The sequence below is a fragment of the Aulonocara sp. 'chitande type north' Nkhata Bay genome, linkage group LG13 (assembly GCF_057382095.1).
Source record: "Aulonocara sp. 'chitande type north' Nkhata Bay isolate Kocher_YH1m ecotype deep benthic linkage group LG13, A_spYH_male_GT1.1, whole genome shotgun sequence".
Lineage (NCBI taxonomy): Eukaryota > Metazoa > Chordata > Actinopteri > Cichliformes > Cichlidae > Aulonocara > Aulonocara sp. 'chitande type north' Nkhata Bay.
In genome coordinates, this window is record NC_141356.1 from 7,654,562 (window position 1) to 7,665,114 (window position 10,553).

General features: G+C 41.2%; 1 protein-coding gene across 2 annotated transcripts; it reads left to right on the plus strand.

The window, feature by feature from the left end:
* Positions 1–1,293: 1,293 nt before the first annotated feature.
* On the plus strand, positions 1,294–10,153 carry sgpl1 (sphingosine-1-phosphate lyase 1). Of its 2 annotated transcripts, none has more exons than XM_086258478.1 (14): positions 1,294–1,522; positions 4,010–4,175; positions 4,599–4,666; positions 4,966–5,113; positions 5,263–5,342; positions 5,573–5,701; positions 6,061–6,149; positions 6,248–6,356; positions 6,441–6,539; positions 6,626–6,772; positions 8,326–8,564; positions 8,662–8,808; positions 8,891–9,011; positions 9,865–10,153. In XM_086258478.1, the coding sequence occupies exons 1-14, from the start codon at positions 1,511–1,513 to the stop codon at positions 10,006–10,008; spliced, it is 1,698 nt and encodes a 565-aa protein (XP_086114604.1). In that variant the 5' UTR covers positions 1,294–1,510; the 3' UTR covers positions 10,009–10,153. The 2 variants fall into 2 exon arrangements, with proteins under 2 accessions (XP_086114604.1, XP_086114606.1); XM_086258480.1 differs by lacking the exon at positions 1,294–1,522 and adding an exon at positions 2,985–3,563.
* Positions 10,154–10,553: the final 400 nt, after the last annotated feature.

Genomic DNA, 10,553 nt, shown 5'->3' on the forward strand with positions numbered 1-10,553 from the left:
TTTTATTGAAAGTGAAAATGGCGAAAACATCATTCTGGAACAATTGGGAATTATCATATAAACATTTATAACCATTACATCCATTAAACACTCTGCTCAGTTCTGTATCATTAAAAAAATATCATCACTATCGTCTATAATGATTAATATAAACATTTTTTTAATAGTGTAACACTTAGAACACAAAACATAAAAGTTTCAGGTTTACCTCAGAACAGCCTCATTGCACAAGATTTGATAACACCTGTACCACAGGCTAAAATTTTAAAATGTTTGAATTTTGTATCTTTTGGGTCACTTTAGGGGAAAAAATAAATACATTTCAGGCTAAAAGAATTATATTTAGGATGTTTTTACTGGTTTTATATGACAAACAGATGAAGAGCTCAACTCTAAATGTGATAAAAGTGACGCACAGACTATCCAGGGCAATTTAACTACATGGACTTCAGTTACCACTACAACAACAAAAGAGCAAAACACATAATGTGTCTGGGTTATTGTGTTGGTTTAGCCTTATTCCACAAGTCAACCTAGTTTAATAACTTTTTATTCATGTTCTTTTAAGACGATCAATTTAATTTTATCAATAAAACGGCAGCTGTACAACTACTTTTTTAATTGTCTCCAAAAGAAGATATCCCACTCAAAAATAGTGTATTTAGATGTGCAGTTACAGTACCCGGCAGCTCTGCGGCGCTGTTTTCCCTTCTAGACAGAATTTCGTCTTGTTACACAAAATGCTAAATGAGGCGTTCACTGATGTTAAAATATGTATACTTTAAGTAGAATAAAAGTAAACGATTATGATCCAGTTGTAAACAAGAACGTGTCTATCAAGGAATGAGAGCCATTATCTGTCTTTATAATTATCTGAGAATCAGAGAATGTGACCCTTAGTAATATATGTTTTTAGACACCTTTTTTTTTAGGTTGCCAAAAAATTGATTGTTCTCCGCTGAACAAAACTGAAATGCCGAAATGATCTGAGCAATGCACAGTCATACATCTGAATAAATGTGGATAAATTAAGATTTATTACGAAAAGGTACTTTGTTGTCTGCTTGTCAAACATTTCTGGGGTAAAGGTCACTGACTCGAGGCGTAAATATTTCAATAAATACGATGGTTTCCATGGCATTACTGGACTCACATGACGGCAAATTGTCTTTTACGTGGCGTCTCTGAACGCAGCATTTCACATCCAGTTGTGGGTGTGAAAACGTGCGACGTTCCTGCGACTCGGAGAGAAGATCTACAAAGCACGCGGTGCCTGGTAGATTGGTAGATTTCACAGCGGCACAGCATCATCAGATCTACACATGCGCAGACCGCGTGCAGTTATACGCGAGTGTATTTGTGACTTCCTCAATCAGGGTTAGCTTGCTGCTGTGTTTGGTAGTAGCATGTAGATGAGAGCAGAGGACTCATAGCAAAGGCTGCTGGAGGTGACTTCCCCGAGAAGCAGGCTAAATAAAGGGAACTTTCGGTGACAGTTTGCCTCGAGAACATGGACTACTGGGTAGGTGTCTCTGTACTTTCTCTCCGTCTCACGTTACAGGCAGTGTAGCAGACGGGACAATGACAGTGCGGCTTCAGGACGCCCGAAGAAGCAGACTTGTTTATCAGTACTGAAGTGAGCTAATGGCCCGAGTTGTTTTCCTGTGAGGGATGCTCCGAGTCCACAAACACTGGCAGGCACTCTTGTTATGAGAGCTTCGTGTTACAGACATATGGTTGTTTTTCAGGAAACATTTAATCTTCATCGATACTTTTTGGCCCTGTTATAAAAAGATGGTATACAAGATGTAACTACAGGTTCATGGTGCACTTTTATTGGTTTAAAGTCTAATAAAATAAGATCCTTCCTCTTTGTGTGCGTGTTTTGCGGCTCATTCACTATTGTTTATTGTGGCTGCCTCTGTCTAAAAGTAGAAATCCTGTTCAACATAAACCTGCAGGAAGTTTAAACAAAGCACTACTCTTAGTAGTCCCACGGGAGAGTTGTTTAAGGTTGTGTAAGCAGTGCTTTTTTTTTCTTTCTTTCTAATTGAAGTAATCAGAGGCAGACAAAAGACATGGCAGCTGGTCTGAAACAGATCTGCTGTCCGGGCAGAAATCACTCTGAGCTCCTTCAGGTCATCACAGGAGAGAGAAGAATTATCTCAAGGGGGGAAAAAAACTAAACAAAAAACATACTTTTGATGTTGACCTAAATATCGTTTGATACTGTGGCAATCTGGAGGCTTTGTAGAGGTTTAAATAAAAAATTTCCAGACGCCACATCTGTAATTATTCTCCCCCCTCAGTGATCTCCTCATCTCTCTGAGCTTTGGTGATGTTTTAGCAAGCTGACTGTTTTTTCCTTCATGTATCCAGGAGCAACCACCTCACGCCCAGTATATTTCCACGAGAACATGACCTCCCATTTGAAACAACAAAAGGTCTCATTAGAAGAATAGTTAAATGTTGTATAGGGTGGGTTTGAGCAAAAGAATGGGTGTCCACTGTTCAACAAGGAGTAGCACGAAACTAGTACAAGAGGCTTTGTGTGAACCTGGTGTAGGTTTTCCTGAGGGGAAGCTGTGTGTGTGGGATCTGAGGCTGAAGTAGAGTCAAAAAAGGGAGTGATCTAATCTTTATTTATTTATTCATGTATTTATTTATTTGTTTAGTTGACAGATGTGTGACAGCAATCAAATGTGGGCGGTGTGCTAAATTACATGCCTGTCATGACTCAAGTCAAGCTTCCCATTCAACATATGTTAGTTGCTTATTTTCTGTTGCTTCAGTCAGCTCTTTGCAGCTGATCTTGCTAAACCTGTATGAGAACAGGCTGTCCAAAACAGGCAGGTATGGCAGCTGCTGTCTGGTCAGGGGGTAGGACTCCCATGGCTCACTAACAACCCTTTACCTAGGATTTAATGGGGGGGGGGGCAACATCTTAGGTTGTTCTTTCACACAGTAAACGGCCTTTCCGTCGCACTAAGAGGACTCGCCTCATTGTGTTATTTTTGCTGTGGCAGAACAGATTGTGATTAGTTAAGATACTGCTGTTGAACCTTAAGCTTTCTTATTGCAGCTGAGGTGGCAAGTCCTCACGATCAAACTGCCTGCTGTTATGTTGTAAAAAGACTTTGTGAGGGAGATAATGCAAAGACAAATTTGCTGCGCTTATGCAATCCCATTGACGGGCACTTCACTGTGATTAAGGCTCACTTAGATCTCCTCGGGCTAAATCATTACATGCGCATTTGAACTGACAGGAAAGTATTCACCTGTGATCGTGCTTTGAAAGAGACGTAAATTATACCTCGTCGTAAATTTGTAGCTCAGTCTTTCCCGTCTCGTCTAATCCTGACTGATTACCTTAATGGGCTCGATGTGTTATGTGACTAGTGGGAGGAGTCTGCTTGTAGATCTACAGTTCGCTGAACGTGTTCTCTCACTTTCACCTGGTGTACCGAGTGTTGGCTGTCTCTTCACCTGACAGTCAGGAAAAGTGCCGAGTGCGTTTAAAGTGTGTGGGGGTGGGATCTGTAGGTCTGGCAATGTCTTCAAAAGTAAGTACTCGCACTTGAAAGATTAGTTACTTTCCCTTAAAGTAATTGGATGTGTTGTCAGTCACTGTCTTTGATGGTTTATGGCCTGACCTGCAGTGTTTTACTGGATGCCTGTACATCTGCTCCTATTGCACAGTCACAAGTCATGTGTCTTGTTTAAAAAAAAAAAAAAATTCAGATTAAGTGAGATGAAATTTAACTGTTACCTCATTTTGCAGGAAAGCAGTCATTATGCTGTCAAACAGTGACTAACTTTCTCAATACATGGCACTCAGTGGTAGCTTCCCCATATCACCATAGTCGTGTAAGAGATCTGTATCACAGGAAACATGAGTGCTGTTGACTGAATAGTTTGAGCCTTCTGTAAATCCAGATTGTTGTTAGAGAAAAGCTGATGGTTGCTCTGCACTTCTCTTGTAATGCATATTGTGTGTCTCTATGTCCAGAGTGCCTTGGAGGTGTATAAGGAGATGGTGCTGCTGTATTTGGAGGAGGGCCGGCAGCAGGTGAACTCGCGCTGTGCCCATCTGGAGCCGTGGCAGATCATCGGAGTGACAGTGATCACCACAGTGGGAGCACTATGGGTCAAAGGCTTCCTCTTCCAGCAAGAAAGTAATCTTTCACACAATAAGAATGGGTCCAAAGTAGGCCTGCTAGAGTCTTTGAGACTTGAGATAACGCATGTAATCAGCTAACCATCTGCTAATGTAGTGCACACTATCTGGAATTGCGGCACAACCGAGCAAAGCCATCATTTGTCTCGACTTTCTAGATCTTCCAATGAATCGGTGCTTAAATTCCTCAGCGAGTAGGTCAGAGCCAGCCATCTGTAGCTCTCTGAGAGGGAAAGGTCAGAGTGTGGCTTCTTGGTAAAAATCTAGCTCTTTAGTGTGTTTGCGAGCAGAGTGAAAGGGGCTCGTGACTACGCCTTCCCTTAACGTATGATTATGGGTCACAGTCAGCTGCTTAATATTTGTGGATGCATGCATGCTAACATTTCACCACAGCTGCTGCCTTGTGTTTTCTGGTTAATAGGTCTGACATCACGAATCAAGAAGCAGTGCTTTAGACTCATCAGAAAAATACCCTTCGTTGGCGGGGCAGTAAGTATCAGTGGTAAATCTCTTCCCTTTTTTATTTTCCCCCCTTCTGGTGTGTGCTGACGAGTGTCTGGGGTTATTATGAGTCATTCTTGGATGACTGCATATCAAAGTCATGGAGGGGGATGGGTGGGAATGACAGACCTTTGGCACGATTAAGATGATGCTCTGGTGATAACATGTGGTTACTTCTGTTCAGTCAGCAATACTGTTACTTCTCCTATATCCATTTTAGGTTATGGGTTACGTTACTCTACTGCTGTTTGTGCCTGTAAAGTAACTCTGTCCTCTCTTTGTATCAGATCCAGAGCCAGCTGAACAAGGCTTTGGATGACATGTCTGCTAGTCTATTTACCCTCAAGGAGGGGATGAGCTACACCACAGAGCTTCCCTCCAAAGGTCTCTCTCAGGCCAAAGTAATGGAGAAAATCAAGGAGTACGACACCCTGAGTAAGTCCTCATTCAGCCCTGAGATTCCTGCTTCTTTATCAGTATTTCTAATCTTCATTGCTGATAAGAAAACTTGTCTACTTATCTTTCAAAAGGATAATATCTTTGAGAAAGCCAGTGGTTTCTCAAGACTCAATCTTTTGTTGCAGATGAGGTGAAGTGGGATAAGGGATTGGTTTCTGGGGCAGTGTACTGGGGTGATGAGTCACTGACCAACCTCCTAGTGAAGGTATGCATCTCTGTATACATTTGCAGATTTTGGCATTCCAAGCATTAATGGCCAGGGTCAAGCTTGAATACATTTTGGAGTTTTTACAGTAACAAAGTAATTTTTTTGATTTCATTTCCTGGTCGGTCCTTTCGATGACATTGGTTTCACCCTGGTTTGAGGTTTGCAGTTTATGCAACACTTTACTACTTTTGTCATTCATTTGTTTGTTTGTTTGGGGTTATTTTTAGGTATATGGGGATTTTGCATGGAGCAATCCACTCCACCCAGACATTTTTCCTGGCGTACGGAAGATGGAAGCAGAGGTTGTCAGAATGGCTTGCACACTCTTCCATGGTGGGCCTAACTCCTGTGGCACAGTAAGTCACCATACAGTAGACACTTGCAAGAAAAGGATTTTCTTTATCGGCAGGATTTCCGTCACAGTTATACAATAATAATAATAGACAGGGACAATTTAAAACCCACTTCTAGTCTAGTCTCCTTAATAGAAATACAAAGAAATAAAATTGCAGTTTGTGTTGTAACTCAAAGTCATGAAAAGTTATAATGAGACTTTGCTGAATATCTGACCACTTTTATGATCAGTGAAGAAATTCTGGTGATCCCAAAGATTTCTTTTTTGCAACTCTGTTATCAGACCGATGCACAAACCTTTATCCCTACATTTAGAAAAGGTGGACTGAATTTGTCTTATCCTTGCCGCTCCTTTGTGCAGGTCACTTCAGGAGGAACCGAGAGCATACTGATGGCCTGCAAAGCATACAGAGACATCGCACACGAGCGAGGCGTCAAACACCCTGAAATGTAAGCCGAGCTTTACAGGACACAGGGTCCGTGTCAAGGCTTGTTCCTGCCAGAGAAAGTCATGAAATCATTTTCGTGTCCTGCTTTTGTTTCCGCAGCCTTGCACCTGTGAGTGTCCACGCAGCTTTTGACAAAGCGGCACATTATTTTGGGATGAAGCTGGTTCACATTCCTCTCGACAAGAAAACTATGAAAGTGGATGTGAAGGTGAGCGAGAACACGCGTAGACAGCATGTGCTGACTTCTGTTTCCAGGCATTATTTATTCCAGTGTTGTTTGTTCTCTTTCAAGGCCATGAGGAGAGCCATCAGCAAGAACACAGCCATGCTTGTCTGCTCAGCTCCCCAGTTTCCTCATGGAATCATAGATCCCATTGAGGAAGTAGCCAAGGTTAGAAGTGCACCATTTTTTTTATATGTACTGTTGACAAAAACTGGGAAGTCAAATCCCTCACACTTTCTCTCGATGTGTTGCAGCTGGCTGTACGCTACAACATCCCGATGCATGTGGATGCCTGTCTGGGTGGTTTTCTTATTGTGTTCATGGCCAAGGCTGGTTACCCACTCGCCCCATTTGACTTCAGGGTAAAAGGTGTTACCAGCATCTCTGCAGACACACACAAGGTAAGGAGTGGCTGAACAGCCTTCAGATCAAATCTTTCTAGAACAATATACATGTGTGTGTGTATATTAGAGATGGACCGATCCGATATTACGTATCGGTATCGGTCCGATACTGACCTAAATTACTGGATCGGATATCGGAGAAAAATAAAAAATGTAATCCGATCCATTAAATATCACGAAAGCACCTCACAAAACTTGCAACACGCCGTAACTCGCCTCAGAACGTTAGCACGTCGGAGCAGTATGCATCACGTGATAGAGCAGCTGTGGCATGCGGGACCTGTCGGTGGTCTGGATAGCATGTGGAGTTTCGCTAGCAACCCGGCATTTCATCTCCGACAAAGTTATCCCCGAGAGAAGTAAAGCAAGTGTGTAAATCCATCTCTGAATGTTTGTAAAGCATTCCTGTGTTAAGCTTAACAAGCGATATATGGAGTGACTGCCTCTCCGGCTGCTACTTCAATCATGAAACTGCTTAACGATCAGCTGATCGGCTTTTCTGTCGCGAGTCCGTGTCTCTAGTTTGCTTTTGGCCCACTTTGCACCAGAAAGAGGAAACCAGCGGCTGAACAACAGCAGCACGTTTAAGCTTGATCAGCTGTTGTTAGAATGTATTTAATATTACTTTCTACTCGAGGATCTTTTTCTACGTAGCTGACGCTGGTAACTGTGCAGGGGCGGATCTAGCAAAGTTTAGCCAGGGGGGCCGATAGGGCATTAACAGGGAAAAGGGGGCACAAAGACATACTTTTCTTTCTTATTCTCATTTAAAATGTCTAGCTTTTAATAAATAATTATCTGACACCCAAAGTTTTAATTTGATGTAAAATGAATAGAAGTCAATTACTGTATATAGTAACTATTAAGTCTAATATATATACCCTAGTAAGCTATAGTACTTTTTCCTTTGGGAAGGTACCATCTGTGCAGTCTGCAATTTTGTTGAAGAAAGATGTTGAATCTATTTAATATTTCTTGAAAAATAATTGATTTCTGTGCATTTTTTTTCACACTGCATCAAATTAAGGTTGATTACGTCGATTAAGCATCATGAGGTGGAGCGTGAGGGGTGGTTCCCTATTTTTTATTTATTTATTTTTGTTGTTGCTGGGAGTTGGAACCCTATTAGTTAGGTTGCTTAATATTTACGCTAAGTACTCTTTAAAATACCAGAATAGGGAGGATGGTGTAGGTTTAAGTTTATTAGATTGATCAGTATTGCTGAACTATGAAATATTTTTTTTTTTGCATATAGGTATAACAGAATAGCTTTAGTGTAGTTGTTTTAAACTTGAGTATGAACTTATACAAAATGCAGCAAGATATTTTAAAAAAACAGTTTTGTTGATTAAAAAACACTATATTGGATTCATATCGGTATCGGCAGATATCCAAATTTATGATATCGGTATCGGACATAAAAAAGTGGTATCGTGCCATCTCTAGTGTATATATACATACCACACATAGATTGTTCTATGTGTGGTATATACAGGGATATGCTTGTTTTAATTCTGCACCTTGTGTGCATGTGTTACGTTTCTCTCCAGTATGGCTACGCCCCCAAAGGTTCCTCAGTGATCCTCTACAGCGATAAAAAGTACCGTCAGTACCAATACTTTGTAGCTGCTGACTGGCAAGGGGGGATCTATGCCTCACCCTCTATAGCGGGCTCCAGGCCAGGAGGAATCATCGCCGCCTGCTGGGCAACCATGATGTATATGGGAGAGAACGGCTACGTAGACGCCACCAAGAAGATCGTCAGCACAGCTCACAAGATCAAAACAGAGTAAGACACAGACTTGTTACACTGAACATAATAAATTACAGAGTCTGTAATTTATTATCTTCTTTAAAATTCTTCTGTCTTCTTCTCTGTTTGTCAGAATCCGCAAGATTAAAGGGGTGTTTGTGTTTGGGGATCCGGAGGTGTCGGTGGTGGCCATCGGCTCGGATGATTTTGATATTTTCCGTCTGTCTAACGCACTGACGTCAAAGGGCTGGAATCTGAACACATTGCAGTACCCGTCCAGGTAGATGTAAAACAAACGATAACGTCTCAGTAAATGTGATGGCATGATAAATATTTACACCTCACAATCGTTGCTTTCACAGCATCCACATTTGCTGCACAGTTTTGCACACTCAGCCAGGGGTCGCTGATCACTTTATTCGTGATGTCAAAGAGCAGGTCGCCATCATCATGAAGAACCCCAAAGAGAAAACTACAGGAATGGTGAGTTTGGTTTACTTATCTACATAGTCATCATTAACATGTGGGTTTTTTAAGAAGTTTAAATAACACAAAGACACCAATCTTTCTTTATCATTACATCACAGTTTTGCTTTGATGATCCATGACAGGATGTTGTAATCCTATTGTAATGACAGGGTCACAGTCTGAGCCTACTGCATATAGATAAATTCATACCTTATTCAGCTACTTCACCTGACTTTGGACTGTAGGAGGAAACCAAGGGAGATTACATATTACTGTAGATCCAAACTATACCTTTATCATTCAAATCAAGCTGACTTCACCTTTGTAGTGCTCGCTAGTGTAGCCACTGGAGAGGAATCATGCTGAGTGCTGTGTATTTAGCTTTCTTTTCGGTTTAACATTCTGTGGGTATTTTGGGAAGGGAAGTGGCATTTTGCATTGTTGCTGTATAAAACCTTCGATTTGAGTCGACACAAGCAGCTATTTTGTGTGCCAGCTTTTAAACTCCACCCACGTGGGACAAGCAGCACTGTGCCCGACAGGTTTGTCAGCAGCGTAGTTAACACTGAGAACAGATCTTGCTGCAGATTAAGGTGAATTCCATATAACTAGAAGTTAGTTTCTCAAGTTTCATTTGTTCTTCAGTCAGTTCACTCATCACATTGGAGAGGTACAAGAGGTTATATGAATCCAAATGCAACAAAAGCAAACAAAAACAGTAACATCTGTGCTGCCATTTAACTGGAATTTTTTTATTAATGCAGCTGCCTTCTGCGTCTGAAAGTATATAGCTAAGAGAAAACCTGTTTTAGGAGACGGATGATGTGTCTGGATGTTTGTAAGCTCACTTATGTTCCTGCTCTTGCAGGGAGCGATCTACGGCATGGCCCAGGCCATCCCAGATAGATCCCTGGTCACGGAGATCTCCCGAGGTTTCTTGGACTGTCTCTACAGCACTGAGGTGACCAAGTCAAACATCAGCCACATGAATGGCAACGGCAAAGCCCACTGAAAAGGGATTGGTCCCTCCTGGCCCGACAACACTGCATGCAGGGAAACGCTCTCGCCTCCTCCCAGAGCTCTGATTTTTAAATCGTTCAACGGTTGCCTTATCTTGCATACCTGCACTATATATATATATATATATATATATATATATATATATATATATATATATATATAAAAAAAAAACAAACATCTGCAGCAATCTTTGAAGCACAAGCCATTGTCATTCTAATCAGCCTAGAGGGAAATTCCTTGTAACACTGCGCCTAAATGGTACAGAGAAGACATGACTGGGTCCAAACGAGTTTTAACCTCTGATTTGATTTTAAATTATGTAGAGGAAATGTGTTTGTTTTTTCTGTTTTACATTTCATTTCGATTTTAGCTTTCATTTAATACACGTCTGTCATGATATCTACTGATTGCATAGTAAAACCTTTCAGTTTTTTTAAAATACCAGAACATTTCAATGCCGTCACCGCTTCACTTCACTGTCCACGACGACTTTGCAAAAACAAACTACTCGAAAGCTCAAAATGTGCTAGAATCGCT